The following is a 26,919-nucleotide window of genomic DNA, read 5'->3' as shown; positions in this document are numbered from 1 at the left end:
GAGGGGGGGCGCTGGCGAGTAGCAGGGAAGACAGGGGGGCACAGCACAAAATGTTTGCGCTCCCCTGATGTAGTGTGTATACTGTATGAGTCTTCAACATCTTACAGGACTAATATTCAGATGTACAAAAAAAAGGTTTTCAAATACTCAAATGCAACTTCCATAAAAGAAAAACCCTCAGTGTGGTCCATTACAAATCTAGTTTTATTCAGGACCAGTACAGCTACTGCAACACTTTCAGGCCCAAATATCTCACTCGAAGGCTACGGCCCCAGTCCTCCCTGCACGTGCAGAGACTAAATCCGCGATCGGCGGTCTGTAGGTGTGCTCTAGGGGAGCGCGGCGGGAGGGGGCACGGCCATGACGGGGCATATCTGCCCTGCCATTGGTTGTGCCCGGACCACATGACCGCGTCACGGCATGGGAAGACTAAATTCATGTCTTCCCTGCTAGTGTACGCGTCACAGCGCTTTGCGCACCCACACACACAGCCACTGGGGCCTGCCCCATAGAGAGCAGTACTGTGGTGTGTGGCGTGCACGCTGTAGCGTGCGCCGCCGTGATTACTGGGGACTCAGCCTAAGGCCATGTCCATTGTTATCACGATCAAATGATGTGCCTCTTTGAGGCTGTCCTGAGAGCGAACGACCACAAGTGCCGGCGCTCGCGATGCGCGAGGAAACAAATACATTTGCCCAATGGTCCAATTTGTCCAATGCCCAATGAGGGTGAACCAGCTCCCATGATGTCACAGTCACGCCCACAACACGCCCCCCTCATCATGTCCAATTAGAGGGCACAAATCGCTGAAGCTAAAGGCAAGCGTGAAATGTCTCGCACAGCCATGCGCCCCCGCACCCTCCATGGATGCGGCCTAGATTAAAATACTCAACAATATGTAATACAGAATATGCAATATACAGAATATGCAGAATATACTTGTGGTAGGATTTACTGATTCGTTGCGTTATGCATGAATCTTTTGGTGCTTAGTGAACACATCCATTATTTTTACAATTCAAAACATTTTTACCGAGTAGGAACATTTATTGTTATGTTGACTGTCTCTTCTTCATGCCACTGAAAAACTAAACATGCCCAAAGACTCCGGAATACACATGACATTGTTTTTAGATTTTTGGTTTAACACCAGCTGAACTTTTAATGGAATAAAGAATAACAGGATCATGACCTCTCTGGTACCATACGCAAATGTTTAGTTTTCAGATGGGATCTGGATAAAAATGCAGTTCTGCTAAATTACACAATAGTGACTATCATTAAAATATTATTCTACATCAAACTTTCTCAGAAAAATTAATCTGTAGTACAGTATTTCACAAATACATGTATAATGGGAAAAGTAAATGTTGTTTTTCTTTGTTTAACTGAGTGTGACTGTTAAAAAAAAAGGAAATACACATGAATTTCAGTAAAAGTTCAGAATAAACTATTTCCAGACTTGTATTAAAACACTTCCTAATTCTCACTGACAAGTTACCTATCAAATTGCAAATCATCAGAACCCCAATTAAAACGTACATGCGTAACAAAAGAAACATTTGAACAAATCACCAATGAACTCCTAATACTCGTGAGATCTTTACAATATTCAACCAATTTCCTACCCTTCACGTACATTTTTTTTTTTAAGTGGCAGCTCTCCTTAGGGTCCTTTATACTCTATTTAATATGTTTAAATTAGGTGATTGGCACTTATAAATATAAGTATTTAAAATAAAAGTTATTTATATATTTTATCTCAACTTTTAATGTTTCCATTAAAAAGAAAAGTATAGAAACATGTGAAAAATGTTTGAATACCATTTTATAAAGAATAAACTGCAGATGACATTTACTGTTTCGGTCAGGAAAAGGTTAATAGAATGTCATACTCTTTTGTAATGGGTACAAATCAGGACACTTCCTTGCTTTTTATATCAGGCTGTAATTGCATTTCCTTTGTAAGAAAATCAGGATATCCTTAGGAATGAATGAGAAGGAAAGTTTTTATAAGGACATTGAGGAGAAGGTATCCAGCTCCTGAAAACTGTATATTGATGCACATTGATCGCTTACAGTATGTACCATTCGCTGCATGTAAAATGAATACTTGTTGACAAGGTGGTACATACAATTCTGGCAGATCTGACTGACAAAAAGGTTTATACCACCTCAGGCTTTGGGGCTTATTCTTTAAAGTTCAAAACAGCCGATTGTACCTATATGTATACATTCAAAGTCTAGAGAACACTCAAAGTCTAGAGAACACATCCCCCAGGTGGAGAGTTTAAGCACAAGAGAAAAAGTGACAGCGTTACATGCAAAGGTTGGTACATCACCTTGTAATATGCTGCTCAGAACCAACTTCACACCCTGGTTATTCCTATTTCTTCTCATTATCACTCCTCAAATTACAAGCATAAATGGGCTATGGTATATTAGTATATATAAAGCACAGGTTCAAAATGTTTTGCAGCTTAATTTTCTGACCCAAATGAAGCTTGATAGATTGCCCCCATTGTGTTAATGCCGACAGTGAGTCTTGAAATCATATTATATGGGACTGATGGGAATGTGTTCATTTGTCCTTCAGGGCTTTTGCAGGAGCTACAGTGCATGACTGCTTCAACTGGCTTTCGGTGCTGGTTTTACTGCCACTGGAGGTGGCCACAGGCTTCTTACTCCGTGTCACTAGACTTGTGGTGGCCAGTTTTAAGATCAAAAGTGGTAAAGATGCTCCAGACCTGCTTAAAATCATCACTGAACCATTTACCAAGCTTATAATTCAGGTGAGTTTTCTGTGGAGCTTCCAGATTTAGGCAGGTCTGTCGAACATATGTATACAGACCAGTCATGTTTCTCAAAGCACTATGACATCTGTCATGTAGATCTGGGTCCAGTTGACAACATCATAGGACATTTCACCAATCAAAAGCCAGGACAATTCCCTACATACCACCCCTATTCTAGAGGCGCAATTTGAAACGTTGCTATGGGGCCAAGTATCAGTGAGGTTCCTGTGGTTGCGTAGGCCCATGGAAGTTCATGGATCTGTAAACATTTAAGTGTCAAAATATTGTACGTTTTGTAGTGTACCACACAGCTACAATACAATGCAATTAATACAATCAATTACAGGAGAAACAAGGTAGGTTTTGTGTCTATTGAAGGTATAGGAAATATACAGTACTGTATGTATTGAGAATAATCTAGCACCATGATTGGTATTTTAAATAAAACATGGGGGGCAGCGCCACTCCAACCCCAATAAATGGCACCCCTGCTGTTTACAAGTCTGAGGTTTACCAGCCTCACCCGTCAAATCCTTTCTCCTCATATTGTCATATTAAAACACTGATTTAAATGGGGGGGAGGGTGTAACCAGTTAGCAGTTAAAAGTTACAACGGCTAAAGTGAAAAAACAATAGCAAGAAGTTATTATGCAGCATTAACCAAAAGCAATGTTACAGCTGTTTTCCCCAAATGTCTGTAATCCTTTTAACATTCAGCTGGACAAGTCTGTGATCACCGGTATTGCTGTAGGAGATGAGAGTCTGCGGAACAAGAGCTTGATCCGAGTCTTGTGTAAAGAAAAGATTTTGCAGGTAAGGCTCGATTGCAGTTACTCATCGGGGAACTATTGCACAGAACTCCAATAAACTCCCATGGCCTTCAGTGGGAGTTTGCATGCGATAGAGATCTGATTGGCACTTCACAATTTAATGACTAACATCTATGACTTGAAATATGAAATTCAAGAAGAATCATAATATTGAAGCAATTTAATAAAGTTTTTCTTACATGTCGCTGACAGTGTACGCAGCGATGCACATAGACTATTGTTGGCACAGTAAGTTTCTGTCCCATAAAGCTTACAATCTAATGTCTAACGGGCAAAGCCTGGGGTCCGCACTCTAGGGGGGCCCACTCTCTGCCCTCCCCCCCCCGCCCCCGCCATAGAGACAGACTGGGGGAGATGGTATGCGGCAGTGGGCCCGCGGCGTTAAAGGATAAGCTAGTAGAAGAATCAGCACTTGTTACAGAGGCAGAGCAGGACGGCAGGGGAGGAGCGCGCCCCAGAGGTCTGACCCGGAAATGTTTCTTACTGCCAATGTCTTCTGCTAGAGTGCGCTCACCTCGTGCCGTCCTGCTATGCCTCTGCCTCAAGAGCTGATTCTTCAACCGGCTTATCCTTTAAAACTGGTGCCACCCCCGCCACCACATACCATCTCCCCGTGCCTGTCTCCATTACCACATGTAGGCATGGAGGAGGAGGGGGAGATCTGATGATGATGATGAGGGGAAGAGGGGGAGATCTGATGATGATGTGGGAAGATCTGATGATAATGAGGAGGAGATCTGATGATGAGGGGGAGATTTGATGATGATGAGGGGGAAATCTGATGATGATGAAGGGGAGAGCTAATGATGTGGGGAGATCTGATGATGATGATGATGAGAGGGAGTTCTGATGATGATGAGGGAGACATCTGATGATGATGATGATGATGATGATGATGATGAGAGCTGATGATGTGGGGAGATCAGATGATGATGAAGAGAGGGAGTTCTGAAGATGATGATGAGGGGGACATCTGATGATGATGATGATGATGATGATGATGATGATGATGATGATGATGATGATGAAGGGGAGATTTGATGATGATGAGAGGGAAATCTGATGATGATGGGGGAGAGCTGATGATGTGGGGAGATCAGATGATGATGATGAGGGAGTTCTGATGATGATGATGATGAGGGGGACATCTGATGATGATGATGATGATGATTATGATGATCATGAGGGGGAGAGCTGATGATAATGTTGGGAGAGCTGATGATGATGGTGATGATGATGAGGGGGAGAGCTGGTGATGGTGATGAGGGGGAGAGCTGAGGAGAGATGAGGAGGGGTGATGATGAGGAGGAATGATGAGAGGATCACGGGAGGGAGAAAAAAATTGCAGTGAGTATTAATGGGGCTGTAGGAGATGTGTGCAGAGGTACATATAATGAGACCGATTTGGGTGCAATTATACCTTGGCTTTATTAAGTCTGTTCCCTTATCCAGGCAAAACACAAAAACAACAAAATACCCCTATCCTTTTGTAAGGGCTAACTTACTTCCCCTGCCCCTATCTGCAGGACTGGAGGGATATTCCCATTACCAACCTATCACCCCAAAGTCTCAGGAGGTACCTTAAGCAGGTGGCCCTCCATGTCAGTCTCTGGCAGGTTCCTTGGTCCTATGTGTCCAGGAAATATAGGTGTCTGGGTGTCTTGATCTCAACACAGCCTTTGTGCTCAAGACAGTGTCTGTATGCAGGCTTCTCCGCTCTCCTACTGTCAGCGCAAATGTGAGCTAAGGAATCGCTCTCCTGTGTCTCACATGAGGCTTTTTACAGAGCTCTCATTAGTCCAGGTGGAGACTAGTTAATTGAGTGGCTGCAATTAACTTTGTCTCTGCTAGATTTTCAGAGCTCTGAGGCTGCTTTATTTAAACAGGGATAAGTCCCTGTTACAGGGGCCCTGAAATGTTCTTTTACCCGGGGGCCTGAGCATATCTAGCTACGCCACTGGATATACAGTATGGATACATACTTAAACATCTGAGAAGTAATAAGAGAAACGTATTCAAACACATATAGCCATGTCTTGTAAAGCTCCAGTAATTATATTGCCCTGTTCATTAATTGTGGGGAAACACTTAGTTTAGAATGCACTCTGCCTTTTGTTGATACATTTCTGCCAACAAATATCTTCACACTTGTCAATTTGTTTTAAATTCTCATTTCCACATGTGCAACTTGTTAATTTCATAGCTTTGCTATGAGCTCTAACTCCAGTTCCATGTTCTATCCCAGGCAATACTGGCCATATATAAACTTCTCTATAAACATGTTTACCTTTTTTTTGTCGAGGCCCAATGTCTCTCTTCATTAACTCACACTCAGTCTATCCTATTGCCACGTCTATGTCCGCATTCCCTCAAGACTTCAACTAATATCTTGCAGGAAGGTGTTCAGAGCTGTAACTCATTGGGACAATGCTGGCAGACAGAGAATACCACATGGACTGTGGGCAACATGTCTATCCCAGGAGAAACAGACAAATGTGAGTGAATAGCCACCTTTAAGAAACATTCTTGTGCCAACTAAGAGATAGTACAGTTACTGTTCGCAGTAATGCATCTTTCCTTAACATAGTGCCACGAATATCATTTTAAACAAAGGGGTTATCTGTGTGGGAAGGAGATTTCTCAACAACATATATTTGGAGTAATAATATTTTTGGAGCTCTGACTGTTATCATTGCGAGGGTATGTTTGTCTTCCTCCATTATATGTCCAACGTTATTTTTGTGTTCCAGGTAACCATCTATTTGTAAGCTCACACTTGCCTGACCTGGCTGTGGGGCTGATCTTGCTGGCTGGGTCTCTTGTTATACTTTGTACTTGCCTGGTGATGCTGGTCAAAATCCTCAACTCGGTTTTAAAGGGTCAGGTGGCCAAAGCCATCAAAAAAGTCATTAACACTGGTGAGTGTAGTAACAGAGATTGGAAATTGAATTATATGGTCCATAACAACGCACTATGACTGGAAATCGGTAGATATTGGGATCAAGATGGTACTGAGACTTACTGGCTATAGGGGAACTATTGGGATTGGGTACTAGCACTAGGCATGTGAGAAACAGCTGCACTTGGACTAACTGATTGTCAATGGACACTTACACTCCCTGGGTATGGACAACCAATAAGACGTGGGCCTGAGTATAGATGGGCCAGTGTGCCCTTCGATTAACTGGCTTTAGAGAAGTAATACAACTGGCTATGTGGGTAATGAGGCTCTGCTTCACCAGATTTTAAATTATTTGTACAATGTTTCAGTTCCATTATGTATCTTCATCAGGTATTTGGAACTGTATTGGTATCAATGGCGCTAACAGAAAATATAATAAATATGAGAAAGGTGTATATACAACCAGATTGCGTATGGCGAATTTCAATGATGATCTCAGCAGACGATGATCAAACATGCAATGAAAAAAAGAGAATACATAGTATAATACCGTAATAACACTCAGAACAAACAAACAATAACTAACAATGTTGCTGAACCACACAGATGACTAATTAAAATATTTAATATATCATAAAAACATATATATGATAAAATTGACAAAATAAAGGTCCCAATGATATCCTGTAGCTGGCTGAAATGCCCGCTTACCGGAGCCTGGATGGTTTTAGGCAGTGGATAATCTGAGAGTATCCCCTCTCTTAGAGCACTGAAACACCTCCTGCACGTCTCTCTGATGTCTGCCACGTGTAGTCAGCAGAGTTAGTGGATGGAGCGTTCGTCCACGCTATCACAGGTGCAGGGGAAGGAGTCTGAACACATTGCCACTTCCTTCCGAGGTTCGGGCATGCGCAGAAGCGCCAGGCTTCAGGAGAGACGAGCCTTCAGATCACCAGCTCCTCGCGGTGGCTTGGGGGGCTAATGGCGGCAAATTCAAAGTTGCTTCAAAGAGAAAGCAGCAGAACGCGGCTTGCGGGGCTCAGGACAGCTAGATAGAACGCGCAGTGATATCAGGGACCACCCAACGCGTTTCGGAAGCTTCTGCCTCCTTCCTCAGGGGTAAATTGAATGTATTAAGTCCCTGTGTGTCCGTGTATTTATGGGAAAAAATTAAAGGTACATGTCCGGGACTCTATAATGGTACCATGTACCTTTAATTTTTTCCCATAAATACACGGACACACAGTGTATTATTCATTCAATTTACCCCTGAGGAAGGAGGCAGAAGCTTCCGAAACGCGTTGGGTGGTCCCTGATATCACTGCGCGTTCTATCTAGCTGTCCTGAGCCCCGCAAGCCGCGTTGTGCTGCTTTCTCTTTGAAGCAACTTTGAATTTGCCGCCATTAGCCCCCCAAGCCACCGCGAGGAGCTGGTGATCTGAAGGCTCGTCTCTCCTGAAGCCTGGCGCTTCTGCGCATGCCCGAACCTCGGAAGGAAGTGGCAATGTGTTCAGACTCCTTCCCCTGCACCTGTGATAGCGTGGACGAACGCTCCATCCACTAACTCTGCTGACTACACGTGGCAGACATCAGAGAGACGTGCAGGAGGTGTTTCAGTGCTCTAAGAGAGGGGATACTCTCAGATTATCCACTGCCTAAAACCATCCAGGCTCCGGTAAGCGGGCATTTCAGCCAGCTACAGGATATCATTGGGACCTTTATTTTGTCAATTTTATCATATATATGTTTTTATGATATATTAAATATTTTAATTAGTCATCTGTGTGGTTCAGCAACATTGTTAGTTATTGTTTGTTTGTTCTGAGTGTTATTACGGTATTATACTATGTATTCTCTTTTTTTCATTGCATGTTTGATCATCGTCTGCTGAGATCATCATTGAAATTCGCCATACGCAATCTGGTTGTATATACACCTTTCTCATATTTATTATATTTTCTCTTAGCGCCATTGATACCAATACAGTTCCATTGCTATTATCTGACCAGGGGTCAGAGGTGTATCCAGGCTGCTTTTTATTTTTAGTAAGTTAATATACACGTATATATATATTTATTATTAGCGCTACCTATTGTGTTTTACTTCATAAGGTATTTAGCAAGTAATATTGTTGATGGGGTCTATCCATCAGATACAGACACCAGGGGACTCATAATGGTAAAGTAATAGAAACACAGAGGGATTATTCATTAAACTGCAATAGTGCTGATTGGGGAACGATAACATGGAAACTTCCTTTGACTTCAATGAGAGCTTCTGTGCCTTAGTGCTACAATCGTCACTATCGCAGTTTCATGAATAACCACCTCAATATCCACTCACCTTTCTGCATCTGCTTTCAGATTTTCCTTACCCATTCACCTGGGCCACAGGATACGTTGCCATGTTCGTTGGTGCTGGAATGACTTTTGTTGTACAGAGCAGTTCTGTATTCACTTCTGCAATCACACCCTTAATTGGTGAGTGGGCATCTTAAGCATTTGATTTTCAGTAATGTTGTTAATCAGACCTGCAGGCCTCAGTAAGATATAATGATGCTAGTTTAGGCAGATGTGCAACCAGGAGGACTATTTAATCTGGTACGGCCTGGTCCTTAAAGGACGCAGTGAGAAAAAAATACTCACTAGGTTTATTCCCATATATAGTTATCACAATAATCATCTGCTCACAGTCAGGGCCGCTGACAGGGGGACACAGCCGGGACAAGTGTACCGGGCCCGGTGGCAGTGGGGGGCCCGGCGTCCAAACAAGCAGTTGGGCAAGAACTCTTGTAGCCACCGGGCCCCTGTTCTCCCTCCACACTGACTGTCCCACGCCGGGCCCTCTGACATCGGCGCACGCCGGGCATCCCTCTCATACTGGCGAGCAGCTGGGCCAAGCTTTCTTCCGGCTCCCTGACATTAGAGATGGCTTTTTTTATATGTATTGGGTGGGGGTGGGGATGGGGGGGTTAGGGGTTATATGTATTGGATTTTTTATATGTATCTGTTTTTTTTATATATGTATTTGTTTTTTTATATGTATTTGGTATTTTTATATGCATTGGGGGTGTTTTATAAGTATTTGTTTTATAAGTATTTTTTTTTTTTATATGTATTTGGTTTTTTATATGTATTTTTTTTACATGTATTGGGGGGGGTGTAAGAGATGTGTGCAGACGTAATAGGGTGAAATTATATCTTGGCTTTATTGCGCCTGTTCCTTTAACAAGACAAAACATACAAAAACCAACAAAATAAAGGCCTACTCCACATTGGAGAATAACTAAACCTTTCCTCCCACCCTTCCTAACTGGGTGGGTAGCTAAGCTGGTTACCACCCTAAACATACATACATACATACATACATATATACACATGCAGCAAGCTTAAGCCTATAGGGAACCATGTTTAAAATGGTTATTGAGGCAAAAAGTGACACTGTGTGCTCATTTGCATGTCATTTCCAAGAATCCATTGCTGCAGTGGAAGTGCTGTATGCTGGGTGATAATGGGGAAAGGCGGGGTTGCAGACCTGCCTAAGACATGCAGATGAGCATACAGTTGTATATATATATATATATATATACAGTGTTCGACAAATCACCCAAAAATCTACTCGCCCAACCAAAAAATCTACTCGCCACCTAGTCCCGCCCCCAACCCCGCCCCTAGTCCCGCCCCCAACCCCGCCCCTAGTCTCGCCCCCAACCCCGCTTTAAAATAAAATATATAATTAAAATTAAAATACATTTAATAAATTCCTAGTCAGAACAACATTCGTTTTTGACAAATGTATTTAGTTGTGTGTGTGTGTGTGTGTAAGTGTCGATCTAGAAATAAAAGCCAGGTGTGGATGACTAGTTTCCTGAACCCCTTAACCAGTGTCTGGACGTCCCCGCTTCACAATATCTAAAGCAGCAATCCCACCTGGGATCTTACCTGATCCGCAGTCCCTCAATGTCCAGGTACCTCATTCCCGCAATGTTATACATTGGAGGGAATGTGTTCCCTACCTGTCTCCTGGGTTAGGGGGGGTTCCGATGTCTCCCGTGTGAAGCTTGAGTCAGATCTGGAAGAAAGCAGTATAGGTTATTTTGGTGTAGTATAGGACAGTTAAGATATATAGGGTAAATAAGATATCCAGATACAGAGAGGGGGAGAGAGAGGAAGAGAGAGAGGAAGAGAGAGAGGAAGAGAGAGAGAGGGAGAGAGAGAAAGAGAGAAAGAGAGAAAGAGAGAGAGAGAGAGAGAGAGAGAGAGAGAGAGAGAGAGAGAGAGAGAGAGAGGCGGGAAGAGAGAGAGAGAGGAAGAGAGAGGGAGAGAGAGAGGAAGAGAGAGGGAGGAAGAGAGGGGGAGAGAGGAAGAGAGGGGGAGAGAGGAAGAGAGGGGGAGAGAGAGGAAGAGAGGGAGAGAGAGGAAGAGAGGGAGAGAGAGGAAGAGAGGGAGAGAGAGGAAGAGAGGGAGAGAGAGGAAGAGAGAGGGAGAGAGAGGAAGAGAGAGGGAGAGAGAGGAAGAGAGAGGGAGAGAGAGAAAGAGAGAGGAGAGAGAGAAAGAGAAAAAAGAGACAGAGGAGGGAGAGAGAAAAAGAGACAGAGGAGGGAGAGAGAAAAAGAGACAGAGGAGGGAGAGAGAAAAAGAGACAGAGGAAGGAGAGAGAAAAAGAGACAGAGGAGGGAGAGAGAAAAAGAGACAGAGGAGGGAGAGAGAAAAAGAGACAGAGGAGGGAGAGAGAAAAAGAGACAGAGGAGGGAGAGAGAAAAAGAGCGAGGGAGAGAGAAAAAGAGAAAGGAGAGAGAAGGAGACAGAGGGGGGAGAGAAAGAGAGGGGAGAGAAAGAGACCAGAGAGAGGGGAGACGGGGGAGACCAGAGAGAGGGGAGACCAGAGAGGGGGGAGACCAGAGAGGGGGGAGACCAGAGAGGGGGGAGACCAGAGAGGGGGGAGACCAGAGAGGGGGGAGACCAGAGAGAGGGGAGACGGGGGAGACCAGAGAGAGGGGAGACGGGGGAGACCAGAGAGAGGGGAGACGGGGGAGACCAGAGAGAGGGGAGACGGGGGAGACCAGAGAGAGGGGGGAGACCAGAGAGAGGGGGGAGACCAGAGAGAGGGGGGAGACCAGAGAGAGGGGAGACTAGAGAGAGGGGAGACCAGAGAGAGGGGAGACCAGAGAGGGGGAGACCAGAGAGAGGGGAGACGGGGGAGACCAGAGAGAGGGGAGACGGGGGGAGACCAGAGAGAGGGGAGATGGGGGGAGACCAGAGAGAGGGGGGCAGGGGTGACTGACTGACCGGGGCAGGGGTGACTGACTGACCGGGGCAGGGGTGACTGACTGACCGGGGCAGGGGTGACTGACTGACCGGGGCAGGGGTGACTGACTGATTGGGGGGGGGGGAGGTACCTCTGGTGTGACACATACTCCCATACACACATACACATTCTCCTATATATATACATACACACACACACACACACACACACACACACACACACACACACACATACATACATACACACACTCCCACATACATACACACACTCCCACATAAATACACACTCCCACATACATACACACACTCCCACATACATACACACACTCCCACACACATACACACACACACACACACACACACACACACAGGCCATGACCAGCACCACCACGCTCCCCCGCCCATCTCCTGCTCCGCTCCCACATGAGGGGGCTTCCCCCGCTCCCATCACCCGGCGCGCTCTCTGACGCGGAACCGGGGGGATGAGGGGGCATCCCCCGCTCCCATCACCCGGCGCGCTCTCTGACGCGGGACCGGGGGAAGCGGGGACATGAGGGGGCATCCCCTGCTCCCATCACCCGGCGCGCTCTCTGACGCGGGACCGGGGGGAAGCGGGGACATGAGGGGGCATCCCCCGCTCCCATCACCCGACACGCTCTCTGACGCGGGACCGGGGGGAAGCGGGGACATGAGGGGGCATCCCCCGCTCCCATCACCCGACGCGCTCTCTGACGCGGGACCGGGGGGAAGCGGGGGGGGAAGCGGGGACATGAGGGGGCATCCCCCGCTCCCATCACCCGGCGCGCTCTCTGACACGGGACCGGGGGGGAAGCGGGGGGGGGGGGGAACGGGGACATGAGGGGGCATCCCCCGCTCCCATCACCATAACTGCGGGCAGCAGGAGCACCGGGGAGGGGAGGGGAGGGAGGTGGAGGAAGGCACAGATAATACTTACTGTGTCCTCCATCCTCCATGGGAAAAAAATGGCCGCTCGTTGGGGGCTGGCTCATATAGAGCCTGGCCGCGCGCCCACAAAGCCTGGGAGCGCGCGCCAATCATCTGTCAGGTAGGGGGAGTTTTTTTTTTTTTTTTCAGCCAGCGCGAGCAGGGAAATTTCAGCGCGAGCAGGGAAAATTTAAAAAACAAAACACGTGTGCTGCTTGGGCCAATAGTTACTCGCCTGGGGGTTAAATCCACCCGCCCCGGGCGAGTAAATGTATAGGATTGTCGAACACTGTATATATATATATATATATATATACACACACACACACACACACACACACACACACACATGCCTGTGTGCAATTAACCAGCACTCTGCTGGATTTAGGCAGTTTCTCTCAAACAATAAGTCCCTGTTACAGGGGGTTTATATGTATTGTTTTTTTATATATATGTATTGGGGGTGTTTTATACAGTATGTATTGGGGTGGTTTTATATGTATTGTCTTTTTATATGAATTGTTTTTTTATATATGTACAGTATTTGGGTTTTTTATATGTAGTTTTTATATGTATTGGGAGGGGTTATATGTATTTGTTTTTTTATATGTATTGGGGAGGTTTTATATGTTTTGGGGTTTTTTTTTACAGTATATGCATTGGGGATATGGGGAATTTTTTGTATGTATTTGGGTGTTGTATATATTTGGGGTGATGAAAATTTTTGTTGTAATTATTTGTGGGTGGTAGGCCTTTTGTATTGGGGGGTGGGAGTTTTTGGTATATATTTTGTGAGGGGGAGGTAATGAGTGTAAGGAAGGGGATTTAGTGAGAGTGGGGCAATTGGCGGAGGGGGGAGAATGAGAAGAGATAGGGGTGAGTGTGGAAAAGAGGGAGTAAGAGTGAGACACTGGGGAGAGAAATACACGTGAGACGGGGGTAGGGATTAAGTGAGAGTGGGGTAATTGATGTAGGGGGGAGAGTGAGAGGTAAACAAACGTATCAATTAATGTACATGTGAAAGGAATACAGTTTGTTGCTTATCCTTCAGGTGAATAAGTATTGGTTGAGTACATGCACACTGCAATGCAATTAAGTCCAGTCTTGGACCAAACCCCTGGTGTGTCATAAGAAAAAAAAAACAATATTATTATTATATTTATACAGTACAAACCATGTACATGGCTCTACAAATATATACAGATTATTTTGAAAGATATTTGTATTGGACGTTAGTGAAAATGAGGGATATTCGTTTTTAGCTCACATAAGAGACGTGGTTGTTGATAGGAGGATTAAATCATTGTTAATGGCTTCAATTACATGCTACTGAAATGCTTCCTCAGAAATGGGTTTCGGGTACGCCTTCAAGAGCATGAGAGAGATAACACAGTTGAGGTGGCCAGTTCCTTCTCACTAGGCCATATATTATATATTCCTTCCTTTGTGTGTGAATTAGGTGACAATTTGTACTTTTAGGTTAGGTGCCGATGGCATAGTGGCCAAGTGAGTATTTGAATAATGCTTTCATAAGACGTGCGTGCAGGATGGACTAAAACCCACAAGGGAAAGAGAATTTGCTAACAAGTTGGGCAGGTGGATTTCACAATGTTCTGCCTGAGTTGTTATCCTCCGGTGAAAGGGGTTACTGCTAAATTGTTAGAGGAAGTTATCTTAATTACCTGAGGTTTGGCTCTAATTTCAGCAGCCGTGCCTTTGGCGTAATGCCACAGACTAGAAGCAATCAGGTGGGCTAGTTCAGCAGGATATATTATTTACTCCAACATAAATAAATCATGTTTATCTTTCAGCAATAAAATAATGTTCACAGGACAATCTGAGTTTACCAGTAACTGCATGCTCATTCTGAGATATTCTCAATGTTATGTGGAACAAACAAAGACTTGCAACAATACAAACAGTATCATTTACCTTTTAAATATTGCAAAATGTCACCATATTAATAAATCTGAAATGAAGTGTACCATCTGTAGTAACAGTTTAACAAACGCTATCTGCAGCAGTTCTTTCTTTTACAAACAAGCAGTGGTAAAACCTAGGTCTGGGAGCCTCCGGGGTTCTAGAGACTTGAAGGCTCTTCATCCCTATGGGTTTACAGGGATGAAGAAAAATGTTAAGTGCCAAACTCTTTGTCAATGAGCCAAAGTGTAGTTTGGACATCAGAGGAACACACTGGTGGAACGCTAAGCATTACAAAGAGTGGCACGTTCCACATGCCTCAGAATGACTGGAAACATGGAGCCTTGAACACAGGCTTTCTAGCTAATATTCTTCAATTGTCCCAGTAACTGGGGGCTTTAAAACAGATGACCAATGCTATTTTACCTTGGGAGATTGTCCAGTTCATCAGATAATAAAGAAAATATTCTTTTGGGAGGGGGCGGGGGGATGGAAGGGCCGGATTGTTGCATCACGTTATAAATCCCATGTAAAGAAGGTTCGAGACTCTGCTTGTCAGGAGTTGTCTGCTTGTTCCTGAGTCAGTGTTTCACCCTGCTCCGACTCTCTCCCATGATCCACTGGGGCAAATTAAACATACATGTAGCCCCCTTTCCCCGTGTCTAGGGAACTACCTGTGGTGCGTTTCCTGAGTGGCTCACAGAAAGCCTTATCCTCCGCAGCAGGGAGCCTTGGGTGATTGAGGTCTAACTGATGACAGTGCCTCCACCTGGGAGGGATCCAAGCACAGTTGGACAAATCCTTCCCAGAAACACACAGTAAAGAATAAATATACACACAGTGGTATAACAACTTATCTTTACTGATAACACTGTGATATTGTAACAGTATACACCATGTACCCAATACCAGATGGGCCCCACGAATTAGACCCACACCACCACGTTACCCCAGTGGAATTCCCCAAAGTACTGAGGTGCCATGGACACCTAATCAACCGGTGTCCAGAGTCCAGCCCACCCAAGGTGTGTGTAGTAGCGCTACCCACAGTGTGTGTGTGGTCGTTGGTGCACGTAGATGAGCATACCTTCCCGGGCACTCCAGTACCCGGGTAATGACACAAGGATCCGTCCGATCCAACGAAGGCGTCCACCTCTGCATGGGGTGAACTTCCGCTGGAGGGTCTCACCTTTAAGAGTCCCTTATTATAGGCCTGGGTCTTGTCCCAAACCGCAGGCATTGCTCACCGCGTGGCGTCTGTCACGGTGCTCTATCACTAAGCAGCTACTGGGGAAGCATCCCTATCTACGGGCCTTCCCTGCAGCAAGCTAAAAGGATTGGGACGATTTGAGGCCTATCTGGGGCAATCTGGCCTAGTCCAGGGAAGCACTGCTTCCTGGACACTACCTGCTCTGTTGAGGTCCTTCTTCCAACTGGCGTGGTCCCACGTCATGCCAAACTGTACTCTCTGGGACTTGTGAATGCAACAGCCCTATCGGGCCGCACCAAGAGATCCTGGGAGTTGTAGTTCCCTTGCAGAGCATTTCAAAAGATGGCCGCCGCTACTGGGAAGCCTATGCACATGCACAAGCTCCCTAATGGCCGCCGAGATGTCGGGACTCTTCTGCACATGCACAATTTGCCTTTGTGCATGCGTGGCAATCCAAGATGGCGACGCCTTCTCCCTTCCTCCGCCGCGGGACACCACCGACCCAATCGCCCCATCGATCGACCGCAGCCCCCACCGCAACACTCCCTGCATAGGAGCGCCTCCGCAACCATCCCCCACACCCAGGGCATAGAGGTAAGGGGGACCTGGCTACATACAGTACACAAAAAAAAGAGCGCAGAGAAAGAACTGTATCAGAGAAAATCCACTTTATAACATAAAGTAACAATTAAAAACGTACATACTGTCGCGGCCCCTTCTAACCTCCAACATCCCCGAAAAAATTCGGGGATGTTTTCCATCTCTCACCCGTCTCTCACAGACTTTGTCTGCGCGGCCCGAAATCTCCAGATAGCGCTAATAGCGCTAGACAATGAAAGTGCCCGCAGGTGCCCAAAACTGCCCGATACTGCGGGGAAAAGGCCGCAGGAGGCTAAAGGCGGCCGCCACTGTATACTGTAGTAATAGTGCACCATCTACGTTCTATCCCCATACCACTGACAGAAGGAAAAGACTGGACCCAAAGCATGCCCTCCAATACAGCTCCCACCAGAACACCAAACGGCCGCCAAACCGAAACCAGCCGGAGCAAACCGTCCCTGGATGCACCACGAGCCACGTGAGAGCGACTGCCTAGCTAGAGCAACGCTCTCGCAAGTCGCAGGTGGGAGGAACTAAAGCCGTGTCCTCACGTGTGATGTCACAACTTCCTACACAAGAGATTCCTTCTACGCGTTTCGCTTTTCTCACGCTTCTTCAGGAGGTGTGTCTCATGTACTGGGTACTGCCCTTTATATCCAGACAGAATTAATTCTATTGGCCCAAACATATTAACTGAAAATACAGTCACTGGACAATTACTCTCATATGAACAAATACAATCAGTATCAAACACAACTCTTAGCCATATCAACATTTAAAAGTTAAAAACATTAAAACATTAGTAAAACTACATACCGGATATTAATCACTATGGTATAATCTCATTTACAAAACAAGTTACTCCTAATATTTTTTCCACCAATTACTTATTATTCCTCATCACTTGGTGTGGAGCTCAAATTATAAAATATATATATTTTAAAAACTATTAAAAAAATCTATTTAAAAAATCATCCCATGGACCAATTCTAATTAATCTTGCAAATAATGAGAAAAAAAGTAAAACTGGGAATGGGGGCTAAGGCAAAAAACAAAGAAGTTCAAAGCTACATCCAATATGACAGAGGGCTGCTGACATGGGAGGGGGGGCTGCTGACATGGGAGGGGGGGCTGCTGACATGGAATGGGCTGGGGGGGCTGCTGACATGGGGGGGGCTGCTGACATGGGAGGGGGGCTGCTAACATGGGAGGGGGGGCTGCTGACATGGGAGGGGGGGCTGCTGAAATGGAATGGGCTGGGGGGGCTGCTGACATGGGGGGGCTGCTGACATGGGGAGGCTCCTGACATGGGAGGGGGCTGCTGAAATGGAATGGGGGGGCTGCTGAAATGGAATGGGGGGGCTGCTTACATGGGGGGGACTGCTGACATATGGGGGGTAGCTGCTGAAATGGAATGGGCTGGGGGGCTGATGATATGGGCTGTGGGGGGCTGCTGTGGGGGGCTGCTGAAATGGGCTGGGGGGCTGCTGATATGGGCTGTGGGGGCTGTTGTGGGGGGCTGCTGAAATGGGCTGTGGGGCCCGACTCTGTTTTCCTTGTGAGGGGGGAGAGTGGTGTGAGTTGCAGGGGGGGAGAGTGATGTGAGGTGCAGGGGGGGGAGAGTGATGTGAGATGCAGGGAGGGGGGAGAGTGATGTGAGGTGAGGGGGGAGGAGAGTGATGTGAGGTGCAGGGGGGAGAGTGATGTGAGGTGCAGGGGGGGAGACTGATGTGAGGTGCAGGGGGGGAGAGTGATGTGAGTTGCAGGGGGAGAGTGATGTGAGGTGCAAGGGGGGTGGGAGGTGTGTGGTGTGCAGGTGGTATTGTGTGTTTGATGTGGAGGGGGAGTATTATGTGTATGGGTGAGGGGGAGAGATGGGGGTATGAGAGATCGCTGGGGAGTCTTGCAAAGGTTGATGATGGGTTTTGAGGGAGATATGAGGATGATGATGATGAAGGGTGATGGGGGAGATATATATGAGGATGATGATGAGAGGTGCTGGAGGAGAGATGATGATGAAGATTTTACCAGTGCGGCCCAAATCTTTTTTCCTTGGAGCAGTTCGGCCCTTCTCACTGTACAAGTTGTGCAGGCCTGCTCTAAAATGTAGACCCTCCACTGATCCCCCATATTGGACAAGGAAATGTTGAACCAAATTTGTGTATCTTTTTTCCTTTTTCCAACAGACGTCTTGCATTCTTTATGCGGTTAACGTGCTCACCAATGCGTACTTTTAAAGGTCTTATGGTTTTGCCAACATAATATTTATTACATGGCATAAACTACGAATTTCTTAAGACAGGTGATAAATTGACTAATTTTATAATCTCTCCCTGTTCTATCGTCTACAAAAAATGTATCCTATGACATGTACTTACACCTAACATATCTCCCACATCAGTAATTCCAAGTAGGTTTCCCCAAAAAATGATGACTTATGGGAGTAATTGTACTAGATTGTTTTAGGACACTGGGTGCTAGAATGCTTTTCAGATTTCTAGTTTTCCTGAAAACTGCCTTTTGTTTTACTGGTAACGTCTGTAGTAGGATCGGGTCCATTTTCAGAGCATCCCAATGTTTGTAGATGATCTTCCTAATCGTTGTCTCTTGTTTGCAATAATCTGCAATAAACATTGGTGTTTTGTTAATATTAGAGGCATTATTTTTATCTTGGGGGAGTTTACATGTATTTTTGGGGGCGTTTATATGTATTTTTTTAATATGTATTTGGGGGTGAGGGGGTTTGTATATATTTGCGGGGGTGAGTAATTTTTTTGTAGGTATTTGGAGGGGCGAGATATTTTGGTATGTATTTCGTGGGGGGGATTATGAGGGGGAGGGATTGAGAGTGGGGTAATTGACGGGGGGAGTGAGAGGAGCGAGGGAGGGAGTAAGAGTGAGATGCAGGGGAGAGGAATACATTCATGATTGAATGAGAGTGGGGTAAATGATGGAGGGTGAGAGGTGAGACAGAGTGGAGAAAAAACATGGGAAGAGGGAGGGAAATAGAGGGGGCTCACGTGGTGTGAAATGGGGGGGCTCGCGAGACCGCCAATACGGGGCGGGGGGCCCTGCTTCAAATGTTTGTCCTGGGCCCCATGATTTCTGTTGGCGGCCCTGATGATATATATTCGGTTCTCTGTCAAAAGGAGAGCATTTTCCTTCCTCAATGTACAGTATATGCTCTATAGTGCCAGTCAGATAAAAAGATTACAGTACCTCCTCCTCTGCTGTCAGCATAATTACTTTCAAATAAAATGTGCTCTGCATGCCAGTTTGCATGAGGAAAACACAGTGACAGAGGATGATCTATTCTAAATCACTGTGTTCACTTACCTTGTGCAGGCTTCCTCCTTACAAAAAACCATAGCAGAAGGGGGGAGCCAATTAAAGCCAATTAAAAATGAGGGAAGGAAAATACTATGTTGAAGGGGAAGAGATCGAGGTCCAGTACCTACAGAAGTAATGTAGATCCATATTGAAAGAGTTATATAAGAGAGACCATGAAGCACAGGGAATGTAAAGGAAGGATGACCTGAAACCGGTACACATTAAAATATTATTTATACTGTAAAACAAATTACATCTCTGAAAAGTAAATATTAGAATGATATTTGTCTAATAGCGTCTCCATGTATGCTGTATTATTGATTTATTTCAGTTTTGTAACATAACACAAACTCTCCAGTGTAGCAAAACGGCGGTTTAGTTTATAGTAATAAATTGTTTGATGAAATGAACTTAATAAACATGCAGTATCTATTTCTACGGTTTAAAGAGTTTTAAGTGAGTCCAAACAGGGAAAACCTAAAAACCGGGACATTTGAACGATTGTGAAAAATTTGTCAGGACACCGGGACGTTTAATGAATATGAGGGGCGTATAGTCACCCTACGCACAGATGTGGACGGTCTTACTGTTTCCGACGCCGAAACTCCCCAAAAAACATGGTGCTGGGGGAGGTGGCTGTCCTTTCAATGGGACCTCCCACAGTGTTAATCCTCCTGGACCGGCTACATCTATAAAGGGTCAGTGAGAGCTTCTGAGACAGTAATTTGCGGGCTTCCCTACATTACAGTAGAAAGCAAGCGCATAGCTGAGTATTCTGAGCAAGGTTTCCTCCTGTTGTCCAGCAGGAAGACAGTCTATTCTGAGAGAGGACACATGGGAGTAGAGGTGAATGCTTCCCTGCGGAAACTGCTGTGAAATCTGGTCATGCATGTGCATGATTCTTTCCATTGTTTTGCTTTGTGTTCACTCTGTGCTTGTAGACTCAATGTTGTGCAGTTCTGGATATTTAGAGGTCTATGCATCAACGCAGAGAAAAGGTTGAATAAGGCTGCAGTATAAATAAGGACAGTTTCTTATTTAACACATCTACCCCCCTCTGGGAGATACATGGCTAGTTACTCTCTCTGTGTAGTGCTGAGGCATACCTGTTGATCCAGGAGAGCTGAGTGGATCTGCGATGTAGTATAGATCAGGACAGGCTTGTGATATCATCCGGGTTCGGTGTCAGCGCCTCCAGCTTCAGTGGGTTCAGGGATTACCAGAGACAGTCTCCTCCTGAAGCACTCTCCCATACACCGTATCACTGACTCAGTCCAGGCAGGTATATAATAGAACAGGGACTTTATTGCATTATTTTTTCAGAAGAAATGTGAGTCCTGATTTTAAAGAAGTCTGCAGAATTTGAATTATCTTCCTAAGACATTGTTGCACTATTTTGTGTCTTCTTTCATTCCACATACCACCATTGATTGAGTTGCGCTCCCCTTCAACTTCCATACGTCAGTCCTAAGCAGTCTGGTCAGTGACAGGTTGATCTGTGGGCTTTTGACCCCTCTATTGCTCCCTTTTGGTGAAAGGTGGTGGTGACTCATGGCCTGGTACACGTACAAACCTTGAGCCCGCCCCTTCTGGTTCCTCTGAAGGGATGGGCCAAAGGTTAGTAGATTAGTCTGATCCCCCTCCTCATTAGGAGGTGGATGTGGATTCCCTCTCTCCCTGCTGGGAGGGAGAGGCCAGCCAGGCCTCATGGCTGGCCTATAAGATATAAAGGGTCAACACCCAAGAGCATGCATCATCCAGAAGCCTGGAATCTTCTGAGACCCTGTAACCGCTGTTGTAACATCTATGCAGTGATGCAATAAATATCTAAAACCATAAAGGAATAGGCACATACGAAAAGCTAACGCTGCTTCCAGGCTCTCACCCCTCCACACGTGTCTCCCGTCACGTCACTTCCGGTTCTCGGCAATACACTTCCGGTATCGCGGCAATTTCGAATTTCACCGATTTGAAGGGGACCTCAAGTGTGGACAGGTATAGGTGAGTGGCATCAGCAGGGTGCTTCCGACTCAGAGTCTGGAAGCAGCGTTCGCTTTTCGTATGTGCCCTATATATGGTTTTATTGATGTAAGCATACATCTTTATGGTTTTAGATATTAAAGTGTCATACTTTTATTGGTACACACTATGTTTGGCTTTTTCGTTTCCCCACATATGGTTGGTTGCCTTGCATCCTGAGTGACATGCAGTCACAGTGAGCCAGTCTATCCCTAAGATTACGAAGCACAGAAAGTGGTATCATTACCCACCTATTTCACCACCACTGCCCACCTGAGTTTGGGCTACATGCGTGATTTTTTCAGAAGAAATGTGAGTCCTGATTTTATAGAAGTCTGCAGAATTTGAATTATCTTCCTAAGACATTGTTGCACTATTTTGTGTCTTCTTTCATTCCACATACCACCATTGATTGAGTTGCGCTCCCCTTCAACTTCCACACGTTCCAGCAAGAGGGTTTCCTGTGAACCATCCTTCCAAGGGTTCTGAGCAGCATTTCTTTATTTCACTATTTTGCACTTGTGTTGCACTTTATATATTTATTATTGTTTATATATTCACAGTCGCATTCTAAGTCAACATTCACTTTGTTTTTTGGTTTTTGAATAGTATTATTATAAGTCTCTGTTAGAGAGCTGTTTTAAGGTTTTTTTAGGACTGAAGTGACAGGTAGGAGAGACGAGTAGAAGGGACTTACAATGTTACACTTACATTTCATGCAGCATTATACACTTACGTTACTTCAGATATAGAAGATTATTTGGAGAAAATAAATGGCAAAAAGAGTGGCGCCGACTGTAATAATATCTCCTTATAATCTGTGCATCGTGAAACGCCTCCTCAATTCCTCCTAATGACACTCCCCAAGGTGCAAGCTAGGGCAGACGGGGCAAAATTGAAGCAAAATGCTTTGATATACATGGATGTTGAAAGACTTACTGTCCCCGGCGCCATGGACGAGCACACAAAAGTCTTCGGTGTCGGGAACAGTCTTTGCATCTGAATGGGACCCCCTCAGCATTAATCTTTCGCTGCCTCACCCGTCCATGGCAGCGGCACAGAGGGCAGTAAGGTTGGCTACATCTGTAGGTGCAGGGTGAAAAGGCTCCGGTTTATCTCCTAAATTGCCTTGATAATTAGACCCCTTAATAGTTTCTATCTGAAGCACATAAAAACCTGAGCCTTTCAGTAGTTGTAAGGTAGATAACTAGATCAAGAGACAGCAGCCATGTAGATATAGAATATTTTCAATAATGTTCACACTTGCATTTAGAATGTTTGAATTCAGTGTGTCCCATTTACACCAGACAGCTGCCCTCTCCAAAGGAAGCTACAGTACTCCCCAGCTGTTACTCAGAACAGCTAATTGTTCTGAGAATAGTGTGTGATATCCTGCAGGTGGTAATGAGCTTTCACAATAAAGCACACATTAGTAAACTTGTTCTTGGCAGAACAAATGTCTACTCTGGAATAAGATGCTTATCTTCGATTACTAGAAATGGGCGAATTTGTCCAGTCTGATTTGGTTTCTTTAGGAATTCATACTAAGGTTAAAGGGTTGAGCAAACTTTTTTGCTGAAGTTTAAAAAAGCTTAAGTTATGTTTTGTTTTTTTTAACCAAATCAAACATTTGCAGGATTAGCAAAAGTCTTTAAAAGTCTTGCAAAAATTACCACGTTTTGCCAAAATATTCACATTAGTGATAAACATTTATTTGCTCCCACAGTAACATATTGTCTTTTGTTGATTTTTGGCGAACTTTGACCTCTATGAAAGCCATCGATATCCAGAATTCCCTAATTTGAGAACATAAATGAGGGTTTTGTTATTACTGTTAACCTTCTTTATTTCCTTGTGTTTGCCAGGCATTGGAGTCATTAGCATTGAGCGTGCATACCCCCTCACCCTAGGCTCTAACATTGGCACAACCACTACAGCGATCTTGGCAGCCCTAGCAAGTCCTGGAGACAAATTGGCAAGTGCCTTCCAGGTAAAATGTGTTACATTGTTTTTTACCTGATGCCTTTTAAAATGGGAGTTCAGGCATTATTGTCATTCTTTCCATGTGATTTTGACCCACAGATCGCTCTTTGCCACTTCTTCTTCAACATATCTGGCATCTTGTTGTGGTATCCATTTCCCTTCACCCGACTTCCCATTCGCATGGCGAAGACGCTGGGAAAGCGCACAGCCAAATATCGCTGGTTTGCTGTTCTCTATCTCATTATTTGCTTCTTGCTCCTACCCTCCCTGATCTTTGGCATCTCTATGGCTGGTTGGCAGGTCCTTGTGGGTGTTGGTGCTCCCTTCTTAAGCCTCTTCTTCTTCATTGGGGCTGTGAATATTCTGCAAATCCATAGTCCAGGCCGCTTGCCAAAAAGGCTGCAGACGTGGGACTTCCTTCCTGCCTGGATGCACTCCCTGAAGCCCATGGACAAGATGATAACCAGTGCCACCCTGTGCTGCACTGACCACTGTACCTGCTCTGAGAAAAATGAGGATACTGACTCTGTATTCGGACCCGAGAGGTCTCCAAAGCTGAAAGGCAAGAGGGGCTATGACAACCCCGCCATCTCATACCTTGATGAGGTGCCCCTCTCCTTACCACCTGTGATGCGGGGTAATCTCCATCTTCCGAGTGCTACACAGTTATAGCTCATCATCACCTTGCTGGTACTGAGACAAGCAGTTGTGGAGCCTTCCTGGACCTTCCTGAGGAGCTACCTCAAGGCACATCACAGAAGTCTCCTCTCCTTATGCCTCTCAGATGAAAGACTATGCCTTCTTCACTCTTTGCTGTTTATCACGATTGTAGAAACAGGATTTCGAAGCTGAATTTGTTATCTGTAAATCCAGTGCGCTTGTGCTAGAATGTTGGACATATGTTTTATATATGTATGTGTTGCATGCTCTGATACACAACAATGACGTTCCTTCTGATAAACCTAATGTGCATACAACTGACATAATTGTCCCAATCCGTAGTCTGAAAATCAGTTCTGCCTTTATCTGACATTTTGATCCCCGAGTTGAGTGGTTTTGAGTTTAATGGTGCATTGGAGAATGTAATTATGTGTGCTGAATCAGCTTACCCATGTCCAGTGGGTTTAGGGCTTAACATGAGGCTGGAGACTCTCTTGGGAAAACAGCAGACTCACTTAACCCTGCTCAAACTTCTACTAATTATTAATGAGATGCTGTGTAACCTCTGTGAAGGTGTGGGATATCAATGTCTTGTCTGTCCCTTAACACACAGGGATTACATACAGTACAGTATAGCCCAAAACAGGATTTACTGTCTTTATCTTTATGGAGACTGCTTATATCACTTTGCATTCACTTCCTCTCCTGTTAGTCAAAATGCTTGTCAGAAAGTGTTCTATTAAACATTTTCACTGTGTCCAATACTAGATGAAATCAGTGGTGCATAAGAATGTTGGGATTCTATATATTATAATGTGTAGTAATCACCAGCTGCAATACTGGGTGCTGTCTAAAAATATATTTTTTACCAGACAATGGTGCTGTCTAAAAAGATATTTGATAAATTAATCTGGTATTGTGAGTGCTATTTTGAGAGCCAGGTGAATGTTTACGCCTGGGTTTTGCATTGCGGTCAGCCTGATAGGACTTCAGAGCTATTAATAAAGACATTTGTGCTTTGTCTTTCTTTTTCTGATTCTCATTATATGTTATGCTGACTTTTAAACCTTTATTTCAGTGTTTCAGTGAAGTTTCACAGAAGTTTCAGTGCCCTAGAAACTAAATCAGTGGCACTACCTTCATTCACTATACAGTACCTTGGGTTGTACATCTGCAAAAGAAAAAGGAACAGTAAAAAAAGGAAATAGATAGAATATTTAAAACCATAAATAATGGTTTTGAGGGATATCTCTGACACAATATAAAAATACTTGAAGGATATTGATATACCATGGGATAGATGAGCAATACAAAGGTGATACAAATATAGAAGCACTCTGCCTACATCTGTCATACAAAATATAGAAGTTGATCATAAATATAAAAAAAAAGTGTATCTGGAGAACCAGTCAATATTAAAATATACCGAGAAAATATGCCACGACCAACACATATAATAGAAAATCATCGGTATATTAACATAAAACCCTACTTATCATCCCATGGCATTGCTCAAATACCATAGTGTGGACATTAGCACATCTAGCACTCCTCTGGGCCAGTACTACACTGGCACCAACCCCTCCTGCCAATCTCTTAGGGCCAGATTTACTAAACTCTCTTAGCTTATTTAACATGATGGTAACATAGAGTAAATTAAATCCCATTAATCATAGTGCAGTATTTACTAAAGCAAATAACATGGCGTTAATCAGGACATTCTCCCATTAAAAGTATAGCGTTATGAATAATAGCCATTATTCTAAATGATATGCATATGAGCTCATTATAGCCTAACATATTTTTCCTATACTCACTAAGCTCTGTCAAGATTATTGTCAAGAAACAGAGTAACATTATTTACGTCATACCTAACCGTGGCATTACTGCCACCCAGACCCTGAAATATGGCTTTTTCTGCAGTGAGAGAAACACAGAGAGAGAAAGCAAATAAGAAATGAACTCTCGAAAAATATTGGCCATTCCTGTTTTAGGGAAAGTCACATTAAGGTTCATTCAAACAACCAACTCGGTCACCAGTCCCCAGAAGGGAGTTTCTATTCTCTGCTTGGAATTCTTGGCAATTCCTCTCTATAATGGGAACTTCAAGTTCTAACTGTGCTACCCATCTCTCAGACCATGGATCAATGAGGGATGTGTGATATAATATTTCTCTAATTTTGTTTTCTAACTTTTTTCTTGTGTTTCTCCATTAAACTTCCACTTCACGTATCATTATCTATAAAAGTGTTTCAATGTAGGTCCTTCACCCTGTATTTCACTCTCTGGCTTCCTGTTGCAGAGGTATCCCGCACAGAAAGGGTTAACCAAATATGTGTTATCTCTGAGCAACCAAAGTGATAGAAAAAAAGATTTAAGACCTCTGTTCAGGAAATGCAACAGCTCATTTAAAGCCAATCCCTTGCACTTCTCCTAATTAACCAGAGCATAGCCTCTC

The 26,919-nt window shown here is 44.6% G+C and overlaps 1 protein-coding gene across 1 annotated transcript in view; it reads left to right on the top strand.

Moving 5' to 3' along the window:
- Nucleotides 1–25,484, top strand: part of SLC34A1 (solute carrier family 34 member 1) — a 50,906-nt gene extending 25,422 nt beyond the window's left edge. Inside the window, exons 7-13 of the mRNA XM_075600859.1 lie at nucleotides 2,597–2,792; nucleotides 3,513–3,608; nucleotides 6,021–6,120; nucleotides 6,376–6,543; nucleotides 8,891–9,007; nucleotides 23,684–23,808; nucleotides 23,901–25,484. Of these exons, the coding sequence (XP_075456974.1) occupies nucleotides 2,597–2,792; nucleotides 3,513–3,608; nucleotides 6,021–6,120; nucleotides 6,376–6,543; nucleotides 8,891–9,007; nucleotides 23,684–23,808; nucleotides 23,901–24,473 (1,375 nt within the window). The 3' untranslated portion in view covers nucleotides 24,474–25,484. The remainder of the gene's footprint in view (nucleotides 1–2,596; nucleotides 2,793–3,512; nucleotides 3,609–6,020; nucleotides 6,121–6,375; nucleotides 6,544–8,890; nucleotides 9,008–23,683; nucleotides 23,809–23,900) is intronic.
- The last annotated feature ends 1,435 nt before the right edge of the window (nucleotides 25,485–26,919 follow it).

This window comes from Ascaphus truei, chromosome 5 (genome assembly GCF_040206685.1).
Source record: "Ascaphus truei isolate aAscTru1 chromosome 5, aAscTru1.hap1, whole genome shotgun sequence".
NCBI classification, from domain to species: Eukaryota; Metazoa; Chordata; class Amphibia; order Anura; family Ascaphidae; genus Ascaphus; species Ascaphus truei.
This window is presented reverse-complemented; position numbering and strand designations above follow the sequence as displayed.